We start from the raw sequence: 23491 nt of genomic DNA on the forward strand, positions 1-23491 counted from the left end.
ATAAGAGATTGGAGTAAGAGGTATCCGAAGGTTTGCAATACCAAACTCATTTAATGGTTTTGTGAAATAATAAAATTATTATTATTCGGGTCTCTTCAAAAAAAAATCCTTTACAATGTTATTAGCACCAGAGCCTGCTAAACCTCAGGATGATTGGTTTATTGATGAATGTTTACTTATGAATATTGGCAATCAACGACCGAAATATATCTTTCAAACTAAAGAGGGAGATGACATCATTTGGGAAACATTGTTCTTTAATTTCGTTGATGAGCCAAACGTTTAAATATCAAACTCTTTCAATGATGGATACAATTACAAAAGATACACAGCAGAGGTGGTGGAAGTGGGAGACTTTGCCAAGAAAAGGGACGACTCTAATGATTGGGCTTTGTTGAGACTTGTGACTGATGATTTCACAGAAGATTTGAACAATACAGAGTACTTCATTCCTTCTCCAATTAGAACACGTCAAAGACGAAGATGATATTCCAGATATCTACACCACGTTAATGATTGGTTTCTTTACAAGAGGTGCCTCAAAAGGAGATCTAAGAGAAACTCAAAGGGAATTGATATTGAAGATGTTTGGAAAATTATTCCTGAAGGTATGGCAGTTTCCTTTGGTTGGACTGTACCCTATCCATAATTGTGGAAGTACAGCCAGCTGCTCTGGAGGCCCTTTACTCAAATGTAGAATCCAAATTAAAGAGCTTGTAGATATTCTGAACCAAAAACCATCTGTTCAGCCTTATTTCCTTATTCGCAAGTAGTTTCATCTCTAGAAGAATCATGGCTCTCCACAGTGGTGGTGATAACTATTACAAAATAAATAGAAATCCAAAACTTGAAATATTTAAGAGAAATTAGAGCTTGGAATTTTCCAAAAGCAAAAGCAGATAATTGATTGAAATAAGTACTATGAAATATTGAATGAAGTGTTTATATCGATATTAGTATGGATTTTTAAAGCATTAACAAGCACATCATGATTGAAACCAGTAAGGAAACACTGAACGAAATCATTGCAACGTTGTTGACACGAGCTGAAACCTTTGGAATAAAAGGAGCAGGAGAAGATTTTGGAGAGACAACAGGTGTTGGAATAGCCTTTGGTTGAGCAGTTAACAAATATTTGCCAGTTGAAGAGACAGAAACAGTTACAGAGTTACTGGTCTTGGAAATGACTGAACAACTGGTTGAGAGTTGATAATTATTGGTTGCTGAATTGTAAACTTGACAATAGACATCATATGCAGAAACCGATCTTGCCATTGTTATATCCTTTGAGGTAGAGAAGGTCAATTCGGCAATAGAACTTGAACTAGAAACGGTAACTGCAGATTTTTCAGCAAGAGAAATATCAAGAGCATCTGAAACAGAGTTGGTGACTCCGCCACTTGATGATTTTACCTTAAGAATGAGAGTCTTGTAATTAGAAACAAGATCAGAAAATTTAGCTGCCATTTTGAACTTATTTCCATTAATAATATCTTGTAAATTATTCAAAGTTGCAATATTGACCTTTCTTGAATAAGTAGTTGTTTGATTAGCAACAATATAGTTGGCTGGAAGGTCAGCAACTGTATCCTTAACGAGAGCGCTTGATAAACTGTCATACGTAGCTTGAATATTAGTAATATCAGAATTGGAGAATGATCTCTTTGAAACACCCTTTGCTACAATAAATCTATAGAATTTATCAGCAGCTTCCTTCGCCTTTGTCAACAGTTCAGTAGCCAATTTAACTTCATCACTCGAAGCAGCATTAGCAGCAGTTTGAGCAAGATTGGTGATCATCTTGGAAATAATGTCATCGACAATATATTCCAAACTTGAAGTACCAGAAGAAATCATTGACAATTTAGAGGAGGCAGAGTTAGTATTTTCAGAAGCAACAGATTGAGCCTTTGCTTGATTGTCCAAATAGGAAAGAATCATATTGGAAGTCAATTTTGCAATTTCAGCTTTTTGCTCAGCAGTTGCACCAGCAATAGAGCTAACAACCTTAATGACAGCAGATACGGAAGCAAGGGTTGGTGTTTCCTTCGCAGTTGATTCAATAGAATTCACTGCTTGAGTGGTAGTTGGTTGAGTAACAGCTACAGAAATTTCAGATTCTGTAAATGCCAACTTGGAATCATAAACTGCAACTTTAAGACGGAGTTGAGAACTGCTTGAAGAAGGTAATTTGATTCTTGTAGATCTAGTTTCAGTTCTCTCCGTCAATGCAGTCCAAGAGGATGAAATGTCATCATAATAGAAGAATTGATAGGTAAGTGGCAACTGAGAGTCTGTCCAACCATTTCCACATTTCAATTCGAATAAGGTACTGAGAGCAACACCAGATTGTGGACTAGCTTCGAAAATACCTCTTGTTGGAGGAGAGTTTACATTAACACTTGTTGTAGCAACACCATTCTTTGAACCATCAGTAATATTCAAACTAATAGAGTATGAAGCGCCAGCACTCAACAATGATTTTGGAATCTTGATAAAGCTGGAAGTTTGGGTGAGTGATGATAAATCAAACTTATCAGAGAACCAGAAGAAGGTTGGAGATGATAAAACTTCAAGAGAGGAATAGGTCAAATACAAATCAGATGATGGGCTAACAAGTGAAAGATCGCTATTAGAAGTAATTGAAGCTCTAATCAAAGTATTCTTTGGAACGGACTTAGCTTTAACAATTAAATTAGTTGATGCAGATCTTGATCCCTTAACAACAGTAGCAGTATACTTGTATTCACCAGCAGAGAGGAATGTGGAGAAGGTTCTTTGATTTAAATTTGGAGAAGAACATGACTTAATGTTGACAATATCAAAACATGTGATAGTGACAGTTTCTGAATCAGACGTACTACTTGGATCAACAACTGCAACAGAGAAATCCAATGAATCTTGAGTTGATTGAGTAATGTCAGAAATGTTGAATTGAATAGTCAAATCTTGAGCTACAGCAGTTACCTTGAAAGGAAGAAATGCATCGTTAGCATTGTCAGAAACAGCCCTAAGGATAAAGTAATAATCGCCTTCCTTATTAATATCAGTGAAGGATTTACCAATAGCGAATAAATTATTACTAGATTTTGGAGTTACAACTGATTTAGAGGCTGAAGAAGTATCAACAGAATAGGTATAATCAGTTTGATAATTTCCAGAATAACACTTTGGGAATTTGATGACTGGTGTCAATACAATAGTAGATCCAATCATGTAAGTCACAGAAATACCTTCACTGAGTGATAGAGTTGGAACTGGATTGCTAACAACATTCACGGTAACACTTGATGTGGCAACTTTAGAGAATGCAGTTGTGACAGTAACTTGAATAATGAATGATCCACCAGAAATTGCACTCAATGAAGAGGAGCTGAAATCGACAATAGCGCTTGAAGTTTTAACACCACTCAAGTAAGTATTCAAAGCATTCATTTCACCAACAGTTGGACCGTTAGTGACATACCAAGAGAATAACAATGCACGACGATCTGATGAAACTGATCCAGAAGCATCCAAATATAGAGTATCACACTTGGAAACAGAGCTCTTATCAGAAACTAGATTAACACTTGGAGGAAGTGCAACAAATGTACCAGAAGAAACTGTAACAGACAATGTTTCAGCGCTTCCTGGGAATTTGAATAATCTCAAAGAATTACCTGGTACAATATTTGCACTGGTTCCTAATATAATTTCCAAAGAGGAAGTTGCAGAATTCAAAATACATTTAGCATCAGAACCTATCAATGATAAATCAGAGCTAGAAATGACATCTGAACAATCTGATTGTTTCAATAAACTTGATTTGACTTCACCAATAATTGACCCACCAGTTGAAGTGAAAACAAAACTATTAGAATTAATTTGGAAATCACAATTGCTTCCAAACCATCCATTCAAACACTTGGCACAATTACTGGAAGCATCAAAGTTTCCATAACAAGTACATGAGCCATCATTATTACAGTAACCTTTAGAGGAACAATTACTAACACTATTACAAGTAATTGAGCAACTGGAACCAACAAATCCACTAGCACATTGATCACAATATGTACCAACAAAGTTACCTTCACAAACACATTTCAAATTAACACAATTACCTCTGGAATTACAAGTTTGAACTCTATCACAAACTGGAGTGTTACAATTAGCTCCTGAATAATCAAGTGAGCAGCTTGAACAAGATTTACCATCATTGTAATTAATTGGACATGAACACTTATTAGGAGCTGAACAAATACCACGAGATGAACAAACACTAGAGCTTGACTTGTCAATTCCATAACAGCTAAACGTTTGACAAGCTGTACCATTATAACCTTCAGAACAATGACAGATATTTGGAGCAATACATGAACCCTTTCCAGAACAAACTCTATTATCGGTAGCACTAATTTCAAAACAAACGGGAATATCACAATTATCACCAACAAAACCATCAACACATTTAGAACAAAACTTGGATGAATCAAAGTTACCATTACAAGAACAAACATCCTTTGAAACACATGAACCTCTATACGAACATCCTCCTTGAGATTCACTCAATCCATTACAAGTAGTGTATTGACATCTATCACCAGTGTAACCACTATTACATTCACAAGTATTTGGGGCAGTACAATTACCTTGTTTGTTACAACCAGATGTACCTGTTTGATTGTTACAAAGTGGAATAGTACAATCACTACCAGTATATCCACTACCACAAACCATAACACTACACTGAGAACCAGTAAAACCTGGATAACAATCACATTGATCTTTTCCTATACATTTACCCTTACTTGAACAAACAGATGAAGAATTACTCAAAGTATTAAAACATCTTGTTTCAGAACAAGATGGACCTTCCCAACCACTCTTACATGAACATTGATTTAGTGATGAACAGTTACCATTAGATGAACAAACACTTGATTGATTGGCCAAAATACCAAAACATGAAGTAATTTCACACAACTTGCCATAGAATCCACTATTACATTGGCAAGTATTTGGACCAACACATTGACCATTTCTTGAACAAACAGTTTGATTGGAGTTGGTTAAACCAGAACAAGAATATGTTTGACATTCAGAACCAATGTAACCACTCTTACATAAACAGCTATCAACAGAAACACAAGTTCCTGATCCAGAACAAACAGATGAATCAGTAAAATTCTTTCCAAAACATTGATGAATCTGGCATTCTAATCCACTGTATCCATTATTACATTGACACATATCTTGAGAAATACAAGTACCTTGATTACAAGCTTCAGCTCTTGGCTTAGTGAAACATGTGATATTCTTTGAGACACAAGTATTTGGAGCAATACATGTATCGTATTGTCCACAGGATTGAGTTTCGTTAGCCAAATAATTATTGCAAATTGGCATGTTACAAACACCAGCAGGTCCATAACCTGATTTACATTCGCACTTGTCAAAATCACTGCAGATACCTTTCGAAAAACAAACTTGAGGTGATTGAGAATCGATGCCATTACAAGTTGTAAAAGAACAATTGTCTCCGTGGTAATTTGTTGAGCAGATACAATCATCGAGACTAGAACATGAACCATGGGATGAACAAACCTTGGAATCGTTAGCTGGAGTACCATAACAGGAAGGAATTTCACAGAATTTTCCAATAAATCCATTAACACATATACAACCGCCATCCAGACATGTTCCATTACCATTACAGATATTTTCCAAATGAGTAGATCCACATTTAACTGGTTCTGGTTGTGGGGTTTCCGTTGTTGTTTCATTACAGAATGTTCCATTGATATTTGAGTTACAAATACAGACACCGTTCAACAAGTTCCATTATAATAGCAATTATTTTCTTCAACGGTTGATCCACAGTTTAATTGGTTCAGTGGAACAGAGTATTCTGGTGTGCTTTCATTGCAAATGTTCCGTTAACGTTGTATTGCAAATACAAATACCATTTACACATGTTCCGTTACCATAACAGGCATTTTCTTCCAATGTTTCACCACATTTAATTGGTTCAGGATGTGGGATAACTGGTTCTGTATTTGTTTCATTGCAATATGTACCATTAATGTTTGAATTACAAATACAGACACCATTAATGCAAGTACCATTTCCATAACAAATATTTTCATATTCAGTGATACCACATTTAACAACTGGTTCTGGTTGAGGTGTTGGAGTTTCAGAAGTCTCATTACAGAAGGTTCCATTAACGTTTGTATTACAAATACAAATACCATTTACGCATGTTCCATTTCCATAACAATTATTTTCCTCAATGGTTGTTCCACATTTAATTGGTTCAGGTTGTGGAATTATTGGTTCAACAATGGTTTCATTACAGAAAGTACCGTTTGAGCCACCTAAACATGAACAAATACCATTCAAACAAGTTCCATTTCCATAACAATTATTTTCTTCAACGGTTGATCCACATTTAATTGGTTCAGGTTGGGGAATTGGAGTTTCTGGAGTTGTTTCATTACAGAATGTTCCGTTTACATTAGAGTTGCAAATACAAATACCATTTACACATGTTCCGTTACCATAACAGGCATTTTCTTCCAATGTTTCACCACATTTAATTGGTTCAGGATGTGGAGTAACAGGTGCTGATGTTGTTTCATTACAATATGTACCATTAATGTTTGAATTACAAATACAGACACCATTCAAACAAGTTCCATTTCCATAACAATTATTCTCATCTTCAGTGAAACCACATTTAACAACAGGTTCTGGTTGAGGCTCATGACTTGTTTCATTACAGAAGGTTCCATTAACGTTGGTAATACAAACACAAATACCATTCATGCAAGTTCCATTTCCATAACAATTATTTTCTTCAATGGTTGATCCACATTTAACTGGTTCAGTTGGAATTTGAGGTTCTGAAGCAGTTGTTTCATTACAGTATGTTCCGTTCATACCCTCAACACAGATGCACAATCCATCAAGACATGTGCCGTTACCATAACAATTGCTTTCTTCCTGAGTTGTACCACAAATAATTGGTTCAGGTTGTGGAGAATCAGAATTTGTTTCATTGCAATATGTACCATTTACGTTTGAATTACAAGCACAGACACCATTGATGCAAGTTCCATTTCCGTAACAGTTGTTTTCTTCCATGGTTGATCCACATTTAACTGGTTCAGGATGAGGAATTGGAGTTTCAGGAGTTGTTTCATTACAGAATGTTCCGTTTACCTTTGAATCACAAACACAAATACCATTTAAACAGGTTCCATTACCGTAACAGTTATTTTCTTCCAATGTTTCACCACATTTGACAGGTTCTGGTTCTGGAGTAACTGGTTCTGTAGTTGTTTCATTGCAGAATGTGCCATTAACATTCTCAAAACATACACACAAGCCATCAACACAAGTACCATTTCCAAAACAGTTATTTTCTTCTTCGGTCGAACCACATTTAACTACTGGTTCTGGTTGAGTTGGATCTTGAGTTGTTTCGTTACAGAATGTACCATTCACGCCAATAAAACAAATACAAACACCCTCAATGCATGTACCGTTACCATAACAAGTATTTTCTTCTATAGTTTCACCACATTTGACAGGCTCAGGAACAACTGGATCTGGAGATGTTTCGTTACAGAATGTACCATTAATATTCTCGTTGCAAACACACAAACCATCAACACATGTTCCATTTCCGTAGCAGCTATTTTCTTCTGTTGTTTCGCCACATTTAATTGGTTGAGTTGGAACTTGAGGTTCAGTAGGATTAGTTTCGTTACAGAATGTACCATTAACATCTTGATTACAAACACAGAATCCATTTACACAACTTCCATTGTTGTAGCAATTATTCTCTTCCAAAGTTTCACCACATTGTAAAGGTTGTGGAATTTCAGGTTCTATATTTGATTCATTACAGAATGTACCATTTGCGCCTTCTTTGCAAATACAGGAGCCACCAATACAAGTGCCATTACCATAGCAGTTATTTTCATCTTCTGTAAAACCACATTTAACTGGCTCTGGTTGAGTTGGGATTTCAGGAGCTGTTTCGTTACAGAAAGTACCATTAGCGCCTTCAATACAAACACACAGTCCATCAAGACATGTTCCATTACCATAACAATTACTTTCTTCCTGAGTTGTACCACAAATAATTGGTTCAGGTTGGCTGGGAACTGGACTGGTTTCGTTACAGAATGTACCATTACTACCTTCATTGCAAGTACAAAAACCATTCTCACACGTACCATTGCCATAACAATTATTCTCTTCTTCTGTAGTACCACATTTAACCAATTCTGGTTGTGGTTCCATGCTGAAGGTTTCATTACAAAATGTACCATTAACATTCTCGTTACAAATACACAAACCATCGACACATGTACCATTACCATAACAAATATTTTCATCTTCTGTGAAACCACAGTTAACTGGTTGAGTAGGGACTTGTGGTTCTTGAGTTGTTTCATTACAGAATGTACCATTCACACCTTCAATACATATGCAGAAACCATCGACACATGTACCATTACCATAACAATTTTGTTCTTCCAATGTTTCACCACAAGTGGTAATGGTATCATTACAGAATAAACCAATGAAACCTTCTGAACATTGACAAACACCACGAGTACAATTACCATTAGAATAGCAAGATTGTTCATCTAATGTTTCACCACAGAAAACATCCTGACATTCCATTGTACCCAAGAGGTCACATGTCTGGGACAATAAACATTCAGTGTCTGAACTGCATGTTGCTGATACGAGACCAACAGCAGCAATTACAGAAAGTACAATTAAAAGTATTGTTGTTTTGAACAGCAAGTTACTTGCCATATTTTTTTCAATTCGAATAGTTTTAGCATGGTAGCTAATAAGATTTTAATGGCAAGGGAATTGTTGTGTGAAATGAGCCAACAAGTCACGTTACAATTTCATAGGATATTTGTTGAACAGTGCATTTGCCAAGTACCAACAAGATTAAATTGCTTAAATAAGCCAACAACATGTCAACAATCCTCGTCACGGAATTTTCACAATTACGAATTCGTCTTGCATCATCATTCAAGTTGCAATTCCTCACTAAATCACGGGAAACACAGTTTCCTCTTCTTGCCATAAAGTGACCACATCTTTCACACCTTCTAACATTGGCATTTCCACTTCTGTCCTCACTAAACGAACAAAAGGAAGTTTCCAATGTTTGTGGATGTAAAATTTCGATGGAGCAAAATTAACTTCCTATTAAGAGTCGTTTTAAATCATGATGAACTTGTCTCATTTCATGTTCAGTATTCATTAGCAACATTCAATTCCGAAACGTGATAAAAACTGTAAACTTTTCATCTACAGTTTCTTACTTACTTTCCGAGCCAAATTTTCTCATCAATTCTCCTGGTTAAAGAGGGGTGGCCGAAGAATTATTGAGGCAACACCATATTTCATCCAACAAACGACAACTACAGTACGGCTCAAACAACAATTATTGGCTGGAAAGAAAGCACCCCTCAAGATTTAAATGAATTTCAAAGCCGAAAAGATGAAAAAAAAAATATTCAACAAATAATCCGTTGTGACTTGCTGATTTTCAGAGTGATTTCACATCATGAAAGCACCAAACTTTCACATCAGCATCTCAACATCATCCGAATAGTAATAACAATCATTGTTTTTTATTAGTGGATTATTATCAGCAAATAGGAATTTATTTTTAAAGTTGGAAAAATACCAGTTGGTGAACCATCATATGAGCACTCACCAACCATCATCATTATTGTTTTCCATCAATATAATAATAGTATTTGTGGAAATTAATTTTTAGTAATGTAATTTTGGTTGAAGAGCCAAAATTTTCACTAAATCCATCATCACTGCTGAATCTACTGAACAAGTTGGAAAACTGTGAATGTAGTATTGTTCGGAATTGTCAATAGGAGGCAGGAGAACTTTCTCTGATTCTACTACTATTTAAAATAGATAATAAACATCATATTTATTATCAGATTTTCATCATGTTCTATTGCCCTATCATCATTGCAATAATATAATTAATGAAAGACTTCCAATACGGCCCAAACCATTTGCACCACCCAAACAATCAAGTTTGCGATTGAAAGATTTTCAAGTTTGCGATTGACTCTTCAACACATAAAGTAAAGTATTCAGATTGATTTTAATTTTACATAATAGTTTTATTACAAACAAGTTTTTGTTGTTTGTTTGGGAGAATTGAATTGTTTCAAAATCAATAGATTTAGAAACACTTTCTGTGGACAATACCTGGACCGGCATCCTCATATTCTTCCTTGGTGATCCACATTTGTTGGAAAGTGGACAATGAAGCCAAGATGGAACCACCAATCCAGACAGAGTACTTTCTTTCAGGTGGAGCAACAACCTTAATCTTCATGGAAGCTGGAGCCATAGCAGTCAATTCCTTGGTCATTCTTTCAGCAATACCTTCGAACATAGTAGTACCACCAGACAAGACAACGTTACCGTACAAGTCCTTTCTGATATCAATATCACATTTACCAATAGAGTTGAAAGTAGTTTCATGAACACCAGCAGCTTCCATACCAATGAAGTTTGGTTGGAACAAAACTTCTGGACATCTGAATCTTTCATTACCAACAGTGATAACATTACCGTCTGGCAATTCGTATGACTTTTCAACAGATGATGATTCAGCAGCAACCTTCATTTCAGCTTCGAAATCCAAAGCAATATAACAGAGCTTTTCCTTAATATCTCTGACGATTTCTCTTTCAGCAGTAGTATTGAATGAGTAACCTCTTTCCATCAAAATCTTCATCAAGTAATCAGTCAAATCACGGCCAGCCAAATCCAATCTCAAAATGGCGTGTGGCAAAGCATAACCTTCATAAATTGGAACAGTGTGGGAAACACCATCACCAGAGTCCAAAACAATACCAGTGGTTCTACCAGAAGCATACAAGGACAAGACAGCTTGAATAGCGACATACATAGCTGGAACTGAGAAGGTTTCAAACATAATTTGAGTCATCTTTTCTCTGTTTGCCTTTGGATTCAAAGGAGCTTCAGTCAACAAGACTGGGTGTTCTTCTGGAGCAACTCTCAATTCATTGTAGAAAGTGTGATGCCAGATCTTTTCCATATCGTCCCAATTGGTAACAATACCGTGTTCAATTGGATACTTCAAAGTCAAAATACCTCTCTTTGATTGAGCTTCATCACCAACATAGGCATCCTTATTACCCATACCAACCATAATGGACTTTTGCTTTGGTCTACCAATAATTGAAGGGAAGACAGCTCTTGGAGCATCATCACCAGCAAAACCAGCTTTACACATACCAGAACCGTTATCGACAACGAGGGCTTGAACGTCTTCACAGAATGACATTTTATAGATTATTTGAATGGATTTGTTTTTTTTGATTTTTAATTGATGATTTGTGTGTTAAAAAAATATTTAAATGAAAAATTAATGAAAGAATGATTGATGTGATTGATGGCAAGTCAAATTGAAGTTTTAAAAAACTATTTTAGAGGTCATTTTTTAAATGTGGAAAGTCAAGTGAAGAAGAACAACTTTACAATATGACTTTTCATTCTTTTCATTCAACACATCATCAAAATTACTAGCAATCAACTGTAAAATTTAACACATCAAACATTGCTTTGTCAACTTACTGTAATTTTCAACGTGGAAAAAATTCATCAAGTTTGAATGAAACCAACTTCGTCATCATGGAGGAACTAACAGCAACCAGGAATTAATTTATTGTTAGGATTGTGGTCAAGAGACGAAATTAACAAAATTGTCTCACCCTATATATTCATTGATGCATCAGTGATTCGCATTCTTGTTGTGGTGAGTCCTCTATGGACTTTGATTGGATTGATACTTGGTAATCGGATTCTCCTTCTTAATACCTCACAAATGGGAATAAGTTTTCTTCTGATTTTCAATTCCCAAGACTAGTATTTATTGTGGTCAGTCTTTTTGGCCTTACACTTGATAAGTGTGATCTACTGGATTTGGCCAAAATCATCAATAACACTGCCTCGTATCTGCTTGTTGGAATGCCAATTTTTTTAAGTTGGAAGTGCTTGTTGTTATTAAGAGAGTAATCCAAACAATAATCATTCCTCAATGGTTGTGATATTTTTGATATTTTAGACACAAAGTGGAATTTAATTTGGCTTCAGGTAGGCCTAATTGCTCTTTTTCCCAACATGAAGATTGTTGGAAACAATACTATGGAGAAAGAATAATAGATTTGGAATTGACCTATTTGGTCCTAATTGCTTGTGGATATTATGAGTTTTTTATTGTTTTCTTAAAATTTGAGTTTCACCAATATTTGGATATTTTATTTATTACAAAGCCATACTACGGGGCAAAACATCAATCAACAAGTGAATGTTCAAGTAATTTCAATAATTGAGCAAAGTTCATCCATCACAATAAATTATTTACAATTCATAAAAAAATGTCTCAAACAACAGTAAAGAATCGTTGCCCTCACAGAGTTTGGTATCGATTGTATGAATCCGATGATGTAAACTTTACAGGAAAAGACATTGCATCAGGTGAACAGCAAACTGTGGAGGGTGAATTTAAATCAGTGAAGGGATTCAAGTGGGAGAGAGGAGAGGATGAAGTTTGGGAACCAACTTTTAAAAGTCTATTAGAACCACAAGATGCTTGGAATTATCACGTTGATTTGACTTCATTGTTTGGATGTAGACCTGCTAGCTCAATCAAAGTGTTCATGGCATGTTTGGCTGGTCCAGCAGATCCAATGACAAGGAATGACATTATTCTCATCGATAAATTACATAAAGAGATTGGTGTACCAAGGGAGAATATTTGGATGTTTTTGGAGAGACAATGTACACCAAATGCAATTTATGAATCATTGAAGGTGGCTGCCGAAATTTGTAATGATGAAAATGATATCCTATTTGTTTATTTGGGAGGACATGGAAGCAGAAAACAAAGTGAAGTTTATCAAGAAAGTGGAAACAAGTTTGAATATAATTTGGGAACTTGGGGAGGATCTACTCCTAGCTCACTTGTTTTGAAAGCAATTCAAAATGTAAAGTGTCCTGTTTTTATGGTAGTGGACTCGTGTTATAGTGGCCAAATGATTGATGATGCAAAGAGTTATTTCCTTCATGCACCTCTTGCTCATGAGTTGTATGTTTTAACTTCAACTCAGAATGACAAGTCAGCTCAAACTGGCTGGAGACTAATTCAAATGTTGATTGATATCATGATTGAAAGATCAAAGAGTATTACAATTACTCCTACTCTGATAGGAAAGACAATTTCAGAAAATTTGAGAACCCCCTATGAAGAACAACGATCTCAATTCCAAATTATTGAATAAGTAACTGGCCCACAACAAATCTCCCAAAATCATATTCGAATGATGAACGAGATCTACAAAATGAGAAATAAACATTAGTCTCCATTATGTCTGTAAACTGTCCCATTCAAGGAAGGGTTCAGAAAGATATGGAAAATTTGTCAAACAGTCAAACTGCATTATTGCAATGTATTTCAAGCAATTTATTTCATGTTCATTTCTTGAGATATTTGGTAGTAATGTAAAATGTGTTTCCAATTATTAAATATCTATGTAACATTATAATTATGAACGAAATCACTTCAGTTAAATTTTGACGATGAAAACAATTCTGAAAATAGCATAACTTTAAAAAACATAAATTTTTGCCATCAACTTTTAATGTCCAACCATCAAATCAACATAAAAAAAAATGCAACCCATTCAACCACCAAACAAACAATCATCATCAGCAACACCTTCTTTCCTTAATTCTCAGCAACGGAACCAACATGATGAAAAACAACCTGTGAATGATAATGAAGAACAAGATGAACTAAATTTATCAATTTATGAAGAGGATAATATCAGCACAGATGATGAATGTCATGATAATGGAATTTCCAATTTATCTTTGCATTCCAATCATCAAGAAGATGAAACAGAGGATGCATCTCCACTTGAGGAATTGAACAAATTCGTCTTCAACATTCATGCTTTCAGAGGTGAATTGTTAATGAATGAGACAAGTAATAATGCCACTATTCAAGTTTACAAAAATACAAATTATAGCTGTAGAAATTCAAATTTCAAGTTACATGATATTCCCTTGATATTCTTGGATGGTTGTAAAGATAATGTATTTTATTGTAAGAAACATTGTGAGAAAGTGTATTCACATTCGAATCTCCATACCACAATTGACAGATTAGGTGGATCCACAACAAGAATTACAGCATTTGGACTTTCTTTATTGAAGAAGGCAATGGTGCTGATAAACAAGGAATCGAATAGTTTTGATACACTGCTATCTAATCATGCTCAACAGCTGGCTTTGGTTTCGTATACAGGATTGATGCTAATGGCTAATAAGAAGAAGAATCAACCTGAATGGGACGAAACTGAATTATCTTCCTTTTACAAGCACAAGTTTATTATTGTATTGAAGGGAATTACTTTATAACTCAAATTGTTGTAATCATAAATTCGAATATTAAAAAATGTCATATCTTCAACTCCCCACAGAGATGCACCACCAGATTCTATCCTATTTATCACCTTTTTGTGAATTATTCCACAATCAAATTGGTGGAAAACACTTGGATCCATTTATAAAGTTCATTCCGATAATATTGAACTTTCGATTGATTCATCCAAATTATTCGAAATTAATTTCAAAATATGTAGATGAATTTTGTTGGAGTTTATTTGGAAATATGATGGATACTTATTCGATAGAACCCAAAGAAATTGATTTATTGAAAATTAAATTCACCAAAATTGGAATTGTGAAAAGTTTTGGTTCCTTTATTCATCTGATTCGAACAAGAGAAAAACAAATCCGATTCATCAGAAATTAAACTCTTTCTACTGGGAAGTGTGTACAGTGGCAAAACCTCAATTATTAAGAGATTTGTTTATAATCAGTTCACACAAGGTTATGAATCACCTTCCTGTTTTTATGAAGAATTCAAACAAACAATTTCTATAGATCAAAGAGAAGAATCCATACTCTTAATAGATTCATTTGGGATCCTTAGTCGTTTCCTTCCATTTGAAGAACGTTATTATTGTAAAAAGATTAATTTCAATGTTTTGGTAATTGTTTGCTCAATGACGGAATATGAAAGTTTGCATGATTTGAAACAAATATTGAGGAGATTTGTGGATGATAAGGGATTGAATGCTCCTTGTGTTGTGGCCATTAATAAGTGTGATCTTTTTCATCATTGTGTGGTTGATATAAGGGAGGTTAATGAAATTGTGGAAAATTTTGGATTGACTGATTATAAAATTATGGAGACGAGTGCAAAAACAGGAAAGAATATTGAAGAATTAGTGGAAGAATGTGTTAGAAAGTTTAGAGAACGATTGAGAGATGTAAAAAGTGTTGTAGAACAAGTTCTGTTATTGGATCAAGAGGAGAAAGATGACAGAATGAGTATTTACAAGATGGTGTTTATACCTCTTTGCTTTCTTTGGAATTTGATACTAAACTCGATTTTTCTCTGGAAGCTTAATGAATAGAATCTCACCGACACGGAATTCACTAGACAAGTTTTCATTATTTTATGAAACAGAAAGGATAACCTTCTTAATGTTTCAAAAGATGCTAATCAAATAATTGGAAATGTTATAATCTATCAACATTTCATTCTGTGGATCATCTTCTGAAATTCTGAATTGAATAGCAATGGAGCTTTGTTTAAAAGATAACTTGATAAGATTTGTTAATTAATTATAATTTACAATTTTTCATGACTAACGTAATTCTCAACAATAACATACCAATTTGAAATTTGGTAAAACTGCAAATAGAATATTTTATTGGAAAGAAAAATAAAGGAGTCTAACCTTTGACTATTTTCTCGATGGAATTAGGAGATAAGGTTTTGAAAATTGGCAGATATGTTGATTACATACCAGTCTTCATATTATGAAAAAAATTTTAAATTAAATAGTGAAGATAAAGTTAAAAATTAATCTCGAGTGCCGGGAATTGAATTTCCTAATTTGGAAGATGACTTCAACAACCAAATAACAATAATAAATTGGGTTATTAAATTAATGTTTATTAAATAGTGACCGTTAGGTCACTGATTGTTAATTAATTATTGATGATGATTTGTTGTTGAACAGATACTAACCACCACCGATTGTTGTCATAATATTAAACACAGAGTAATCACCGTGTCGCCAAATTCCTTGATAATTATTCATAACTGTAACTTCTTGATCAAAAGGCACTCGAGCAATAAACAATTTGATTTCACACAGCCAAAACTCTCGTTCATACTTTGGGTACCGGGAATGAAATTTCCAAATAAGGAATGACCGATATCATTCAACTATTACTAACTCATACTCACACTAACAAAACAAATTGAACCCGGGTCGCCAGAGTGACAGTCTGGAATGCTACCACTATACCACACCCGATTTCATATTAAGTGATAAATATTATTGAATATATAGACGTATTTTCAACAATTTTAAATAATTCTACCAACACCAATCCTGTGGTGAGATCCAGTTTCAAACCCTTTTAAAGGCATCCATTGCCCATCAGTAATTATAAACGAGTTGATCTCACAATAGTTCCTCGGACAATATTCCAATTTCCTTCAACACGTATTCTTCTTCCAATCTCTCAAGCCTTTCCATAAATTGCAATACAATAATGATTCAGAAGTATGAATAAATTCAATAGTATCACATTTACATATAGTACATTTAGAACATGATCAGCACAGCCATTAGTTTCCCAAATTCCACTCTCTGAAAATCTTAAAGATTCAGTACTATCAGTCTCGTGTAGAAATTAACAAGAATACTGTGATAATTCATTCACTCACAGAATTCAATTCAGTAGGTGAAAAGACAGGAAAGTTAATTTGATCTACCTTAAAATTGGTTTCCATCTTTGTCTAGAATATCACCTTAATTCATTGAACAAGGGAATTTTCTAGAATATACATGTTAACTTTGCAAGAGCTTATTTCAAAAGATCAACTCTTGACACAAGTGGAAAATTAATCAACTCAAATTAACAATGCTGTTCAATCACTGATGTCAAATATTAAAGGGTTCATCCCTATCCCCAATTACTATTCTCTTAAAATCACATAACTTTATCCAAAATGATTTCCAGTGTTTTCCCTTCTTCATTCCAGAATTAACTGAAGAAATATCATCCACTCAACTAATCATCTCAATAATACATGTGTTTATCTCAAATTATAATGTAAATATATCCACAGCACACAATGTTGCAACTTGAATTGATTGGAAGAGTAGAGTCACTTTGGGATGATTAAATTTGTTGTAGCCTCTCCACTAAATGTTAAACCAACAACAACAATAATACCATCCAATGATAATCAACAATTGACGGCCCTCCAACTAGAAAGGGACAAGAAATAACGATGTGATATTACTATCAATATGTATGTGGTGGGAATTGTGTGAGCAGATGCAAGAATATTGTAGATGAAGGTTTTCTATTTTTTATCAAACTTGATGAATTTTTTCCATGTTGAAAATTACAGTAAGTTGTTAATTGCAATGTTTGCTGATTGTTTGCTCGTAATGTTTGATGATGTGTTGAATGAAAATAATGAAAAGTCATATTGTAAAGTTGTTCTTCTTCACTTGACTTTCCACATTTAAAAAATGACCTCTAAAATAGTTTTTTAAACTTCAATTTGACTTGCCATCAATCACATCAATCATTCTATCATTAATTTTTCATTTAAATATTTTTTTAACACACAAATCATCAATTAAAAATCAAAAAAAAACAAATCCATTCAAATTCTATAAAAATGTCATTCTGTGAAGACGTTCAAGCCCTCGTTGTCGATAACGGTTCTGGTATGTGTAAAGCTGGTTTTGCTGGTGATGATGCTCCAAGAGCTGTCTTCCCTTCAATTATTGGTAGACCAAAGCAAAAGTCCATTATGGTTGGTATGGGTAATAAGGATGCCTATGTTGGTGATGAAGCTCAATCCAAGAGAGGTATTTTAACTTTGAAGTATCCAATTGAACACGGTATTGTTACCAATTGGGATGATATGGAAAAGATCTGGCATCACACTTTCTACAATGAATTGAGAGTTGCTCCAGAAGAACATCCAGTCTTGTTGACTGAAGCTCCTTTGAATCCAAAGGCCAATAGAGAAAAGATGACTCAAATTATGTTTGAAACTTTCTCAGTTCCAGCTATGTACGTCGCTATTCAAGCTGTCTTGTCCTTGTATGCTTCTGGTAGAACTACTGGTATTGTTTTGGACTCTGGTGATGGTGTTTCCCACACTGTTCCTATCTATGAAGGTTATGCTTTGCCACACGCCATCTTGAGATTGGATTTGGCTGGTCGTGATTTGACTGATTATTTGATGAAGATTTTGATGGAAAGAGGTTATTCATTCAATACTACTGCTGAAAGAGAAATTGTCAGAGATATTAAGGAAAAGCTCTGTTATATTGCTTTGGATTTCGAAGCTGAAATGAAGGTTGCTGCTGAATCATCATCAGTTGAAAAGTCATACGAATTGCCAGATGGTAATGTTATCACTGTTGGTAACGAAAGATTCAGATGTCCAGAAGTCTTGTTCCAACCAAACTTCATTGGTATGGAAGCTGCTGGTGTTCATGAAACTACTTTCAACTCCATTGGTAAATGTGATATTGACATCAGAAAGGACTTGTACGGTAACGTTGTCTTGTCTGGTGGTACTACTATGTTCGAAGGTATTGCTGAAAGAATGACCAAGGAATTGACTGCTATGGCTCCTGCTTCAATGAAGATTAAGGTTGTTGCTCCACCTGAAAGAAAGTACTCTGTCTGGATTGGTGGTTCCATCTTGGCTTCATTGTCCACTTTCCAACAAATGTGGATCACAAAGGAAGAATATGAGGATGCCGGTCCAGGTATTGTTCACAGAAAGTGTTTCTAAATCTATTGATTTTGAAACAATTCAATTCTCCCAAACAAACAACAAAAACTTGTTTGTAATAAAACTATTATGTAAAATTAAAATCAATCTGAATACTTTTTGTGTTGCGAAAGAGAAATTGAAATCTTTAACAAACTTCGAATAGGTTCAAAGTTATTATAGACAAAACTTGGAAATGAACTAAATTAATCTTCCCTTAAATCAAAAAGATTCTCATTTACTCTCAAGCCCTTAAATAGTCATCATCAACATGTTGACTCTCTCTCGAATATTCGTCATCACCAACAGCACGGAAGTTTAGGATGACGCACAAAAAGATATTATTCGTAAATAATGTACTTATGAATAAAATATATTTGGATCTATTCAAAAGGATCTAAAATAGAAAAAAAAATGAGCAAACAAGAATTGCAGGAAACCATTGAAAAATCAACTAGCAAGACTGCTGCTGATGAGAGCAGTTTTGAAGAGGAAGAACATGAGGATATCACTGCAGATGAACAAGTATTGCAAGATTTTTACAAGAAGGAAGCTCAGATTAAACAAGCTACTAAACCAAAGGAAGAAAAGCCGGTTGCTGCTTCTACTTATGAAGATCAGGGAGAAGGTGCACATATGATTGAAATGCCATTAGATAAAACTAAGCTTTCCAAGACTGATATTAGGTCATTGCACAAAGATGAAGTAAAACAAGCTAGAAAGGAATTGGACAAGCTTCCGAAGCCTCAAACTTTCCCAAATCATGCTGAAATTAGTTTCTTTGGTGCTTCAGGTACTGTTACTGGTAGTAAGCACATGATTACTTATGGATCTTTGAATGCTTTGATTGATTGCGGAATGTATCAAGGTTTGAAGGAACTTAGGTATGTTTTTTAATTCTTTCATTTGTTTTAATTAGATTAATTATCAAAGAGAGAGAAACTGGAAATTAATTTCATCATCAAAACCTGTTGAAACAATGTGTGATGCCATCATTATTACTCACTCTCACTTGGATCACACTGGTTATCTTCCAAGGTATGTTTTTTATACAATGTTTTGATACAAATGAAAATTAAAACTATCAAAAATCATCAATCGGAATGAATAATTTAATCTTCAATCATCATAATAATATCAAAATAGAATGGTTGCTCTTGGATTTACTGGACCAATCTACATGACAGAACAAACATTTAATTTGACCAAACTAATCTTGTTGGATTCTGCTCGTTTACAAGAAGAAGATGCTCACTATGCCAATCACAAAGAAACTACTAAACATGAGGTTGCCCTTCCACTCTATTCCGAAGAAGATGTTCTCAACTGTTTCAAGTTGGTGAGAACTGTCAAGTATGGAGAAAAAATTGTTGTTAAAAGTAGATTGGATGAAGACAAATTCAGCTTTAAATACTTTAATGCAGGACACTTGTTGGGATCATCGTTTGTTGAAATTACTCTTGACACAAAGGAAAAGATTATCTTTTCAGGAGATTTGGGAACTTTCCACACCTCCACTCCAATGCAACAACAACCTCAATTACCAATGGGAGCTGATTATGTTATTTGTGAAGCTACTTATGGTGGCAAGTCACACATTGATTTTGCAACTGGTAGAGCTGCTGAGGATCAAGATTACATTATTGAAACTAAGGTTAAACCAGCGTTGAAACAAGCTGTTGAACATATTGTGGAAAATGATGGTGTAATTCTTATTCCAGCTTTTGCCATTGGTCGTTCTCAAACTATTGCTTATCACTTGTTAAAGATGATGAGAGAGAAGGAAATTCCAACACTTCCTGTCCACATGAACTCTCCAATGTCAGTTGAAGCTCTTGATTTTTATCAACAATATTTATTGGACGAACATCAAAAGGATGCACACGAAATTTTGAGAGATGTCATTTGCCATAATAGTGCTAAGGAATCTAAGGAACTTCACAAAAAGCTCAAGGATGGTTATTCTAAATGTGTCATTATCAGTAGTAGTGGTATGATGACAGGTGGTCGTTGTTTATTCCACTTTGAAGAATTGGCTCCTCATGAAAAGAACGTTCTCTTATTGAGTGGTTTCCAAGCTGAAGGTACAAGAGGTAGAGACTTGCTTAATGGTGTCAGAGATATCAAATTATTGGGCAAGACTGTCAATGTTAAATGCCAAGTCATGCAAGTCCAAGGTTTGTCTGCTCACGGTGATACTGATGATGTTATTAAATGGATTGAGGCTGCCAAAAATCCAAAACCAAAGATGGTTTTCGTTGTCCACGGAGAACCAACCTCACTCCGTAGTATGGCTAGAGAAATTTGTGTTGAATTGGATGTTAATGCTCTCGTTCCAAAGAGAGGTACAACATTCCACATGAGAACTGAACTCTCCTTCAGTCACAGTAGAAGAGCTAGTGTTGTTTCAACCAATAACAGTTTACAAGATGTCATTTCAAGCAATATGCCTGATATTCCAAAACTTGGAAAGACCAATATGGTTCACGTGATGTATGCTGGTATTATTTTAATTGCCTTTATTGCCTTCCTTTTAAGATTCTTTTAAATTATTTGTAAATATATTTGACTTGTAAATTTCATTTGAATAATAATAAATTAAGTTATCCACAACAATAAATAGGATGCTTCTCATTATTCTCTCTGCAGAGAGTTTCATCATCCATTGCACAATTCTTACTTTTTGTTCAACGGTAATGATACAAGTCACAATCCACGCACTGATGATGACAAACACAAAAAAATTCCCTCTAACCTAATACAACGTGCTTTCATCACAACAAATAGAGAGGAAATTTTCATCATCAAATAATATGGTCTCTAAATTATCATCAACAAGGAGTCTGTCGTCCTTTGCGATTGTACTCACCATTTTGTTCTCCATACTCGTATTGTGTAGTGCCGCAGATGAGAAGAAAACAGTTACCAGACAAACAAAAACCAACTCTGTCTATGAAACTCATGATGTTATCGATTTAGTGGTTGAAAAGTTGTGGTCTAAATACAACCCATCAGAAACTTATAGTTATAAACAATTACCATTTTGCGATGCTAAAGGATCAACAGATACTTCATTGGGTGAAGAACTTACTGGTAGTGCTGATTCTGTCATTTCAAATTATGATATTAGATTTGAAGGTTTGTTATTGCTTGTGTTAATTCAATCCCACTTACTATTAATTCTTTTCAACAATTTACTTTGATTGTATTATTTTCTTTCTAATAATAATAATACCTAACAACAATAATACAATAATTAACATTAATAATGATAATGATAATAATAATTGATAATGTAAAATTCTAGTCGATGTTCCTGCCGAGACTGAACTTTGCTCCAAGTCATTGAACAAGGAAGATTTGTCACTTTTACGTTCCTCAATCAAGGAAGATTATCTCATGCTCATGTATTATGATGGTATTCCAATGATTGTTCACATTGGTTATTATGACACTGTTGAACACAAGTATTATCTTTACAATAGCTACAAATTCTCTTTGACTTACAATGGTAATCATGTTATTACTGCTGTTGCTCAACCTTCTTCCAAGGTTGATATTTCTTCCGATGATGTTACTCTCATCAAGTTTAAATATTCAGCTGAATGGCAACAAACAGCCAAACAATACGTTACACGTGTTAATTACTTTATTGGTATGAACTTTAATAGTGATGAATTGGAAATCCAATGGTTCTCAATTATTAACAGCTTGATCTTTATCCTTGTTTTGACATCATTCTTGACATTTATCATTATTCGTATGCTCAGAAAGGATTATGATGCTATGGATTTGGTAATACACTATATTGAACTCCATTATTTGTATTTGAGTATGTGGGGTCAATATGGTCACGTTCCATTCCCAATTGTTTTGATGGTTGTCTTGATTTTGATTGCTGTCACTAGTTGCATTACCATTTCTCTCATTTATTTGACTCTCTCACAAGAAAACCACAATTGGTGGTGGAGAAGTATCAAGTTTGGTGGTACTAGCAGTATTTTCGTTTTTGGTTATTCCCTCTATTACTACATTATGGAAAGTGGCATGTCAGGCACTCTCCAAACAACCTTCTTTGTTGGTTACAACTTGGTTATTGCCTTTGCTGTTTTCTTAATGATGAGTACTGTTGGTTTCCTCTCTAGTTTGACCTTTGTCAAGAATATTTATAGTTCTATTAAGTGTGAATAAATTTGATAATTTTTGTAAAATTCAATTAGTTTTATTCATTAATGAACGGAGCAATCTCTGTTGTTGTCAATTAGGTTGATAAGTTTGACCTTGCTCTCATTGTAAAGGAAAAAAAGATTTGAAAAAGATTGTGGAATTTCCAACATTCATCAGATAACATTCTCCGTACAACCAACTGGTGTTGATGTTTTAATAATCACACGATAAAAAACCAGCACACACACAAGATGACATCACGGGGGATCAGCAAATTGTCATCCTCATCATCGTGCTCTTTCCTTTTATTTGTATTGCTATTATCATTGGCATTACTCT

The 23491-nt window shown here is 34.5% G+C and overlaps 8 protein-coding genes and 1 pseudogene across 9 annotated transcripts; 5 read left to right on the top strand and 4 right to left on the bottom strand.

Annotated features, from left to right (window-relative positions):
* Nucleotides 1-966: 966 nt before the first annotated feature.
* Nucleotides 967-5391, bottom strand: NAEGRDRAFT_79272 (basal body protein; the record flags this gene model as incomplete). Its single annotated transcript, XM_002678545.1, has 1 exon — nucleotides 967-5391. The coding sequence occupies one exon, from the start codon at nucleotides 5389-5391 to the stop codon at nucleotides 967-969; it is 4425 nt and encodes a 1474-aa protein (XP_002678591.1).
* A 513-nt stretch (nucleotides 5392-5904) lies between these two features.
* On the bottom strand, nucleotides 5905-8823 carry NAEGRDRAFT_66091 (uncharacterized protein; the record flags this gene model as incomplete). Its single annotated transcript, XM_002678546.1, has 1 exon — nucleotides 5905-8823. The coding sequence occupies one exon, from the start codon at nucleotides 8821-8823 to the stop codon at nucleotides 5905-5907; it is 2919 nt and encodes a 972-aa protein (XP_002678592.1).
* A 1332-nt stretch (nucleotides 8824-10155) lies between these two features.
* On the bottom strand, nucleotides 10156-11403 carry NAEGRDRAFT_56107 (uncharacterized protein). The gene has a single exon (XM_002678547.1). It carries the CDS (start codon nucleotides 11372-11374, stop codon nucleotides 10241-10243), a length of 1134 nt encoding a protein of 377 aa, XP_002678593.1. The 5' UTR covers nucleotides 11375-11403; the 3' UTR covers nucleotides 10156-10240.
* Nucleotides 11404-12467: 1064 nt separating this feature from the next.
* On the top strand, nucleotides 12468-13370 carry NAEGRDRAFT_66093 (uncharacterized protein; the record flags this gene model as incomplete). Its single annotated transcript, XM_002678432.1, has 1 exon — nucleotides 12468-13370. One exon carries the CDS (start codon nucleotides 12468-12470, stop codon nucleotides 13368-13370), a length of 903 nt encoding a protein of 300 aa, XP_002678478.1.
* Nucleotides 13371-13761: 391 nt separating this feature from the next.
* On the top strand, nucleotides 13762-14511 carry NAEGRDRAFT_66094 (uncharacterized protein; the record flags this gene model as incomplete). Its single annotated transcript, XM_002678433.1, has 1 exon — nucleotides 13762-14511. One exon carries the CDS (start codon nucleotides 13762-13764, stop codon nucleotides 14509-14511), a length of 750 nt encoding a protein of 249 aa, XP_002678479.1.
* A 1907-nt stretch (nucleotides 14512-16418) lies between these two features.
* On the bottom strand, nucleotides 16419-16487 carry NAEGRDRAFT_t253 (annotated as a pseudogene). Its single transcript has one exon. The product of its transcript is annotated as a tRNA-OTHER (tRNA).
* Nucleotides 16488-17844: 1357 nt separating this feature from the next.
* On the top strand, nucleotides 17845-19085 carry NAEGRDRAFT_56113 (uncharacterized protein). The gene has a single exon (XM_002678434.1). It carries the CDS (start codon nucleotides 17873-17875, stop codon nucleotides 19004-19006), a length of 1134 nt encoding a protein of 377 aa, XP_002678480.1. The 5' UTR covers nucleotides 17845-17872; the 3' UTR covers nucleotides 19007-19085.
* A 311-nt stretch (nucleotides 19086-19396) lies between these two features.
* NAEGRDRAFT_79275 (beta-lactamase family exonuclease) lies at nucleotides 19397-21596 on the top strand. The gene is made up of 3 exons (XM_002678435.1): nucleotides 19397-19869; nucleotides 19919-20023; nucleotides 20132-21596. Exons 1-3 carry the CDS (start codon nucleotides 19400-19402, stop codon nucleotides 21531-21533), a joined length of 1977 nt encoding a protein of 658 aa, XP_002678481.1. The 5' UTR covers nucleotides 19397-19399; the 3' UTR covers nucleotides 21534-21596.
* Nucleotides 21597-22771: 1175 nt separating this feature from the next.
* NAEGRDRAFT_32808 (uncharacterized protein) lies at nucleotides 22772-23176 on the top strand (the record flags this gene model as incomplete). Its single annotated transcript, XM_002678436.1, has 1 exon — nucleotides 22772-23176. The coding sequence occupies one exon, from the start codon at nucleotides 22772-22774 to the stop codon at nucleotides 23174-23176; it is 405 nt and encodes a 134-aa protein (XP_002678482.1).
* Between the last annotated feature and the right edge of the window lie 315 nt (nucleotides 23177-23491).

This window comes from Naegleria gruberi (genome assembly GCF_000004985.1).
Source record: "Naegleria gruberi genomic scaffold NAEGRscaffold_17, whole genome shotgun sequence".
Taxonomy (NCBI): domain Eukaryota; phylum Heterolobosea; class Eutetramitea; order Acrasida; family Naegleriidae; genus Naegleria; species Naegleria gruberi.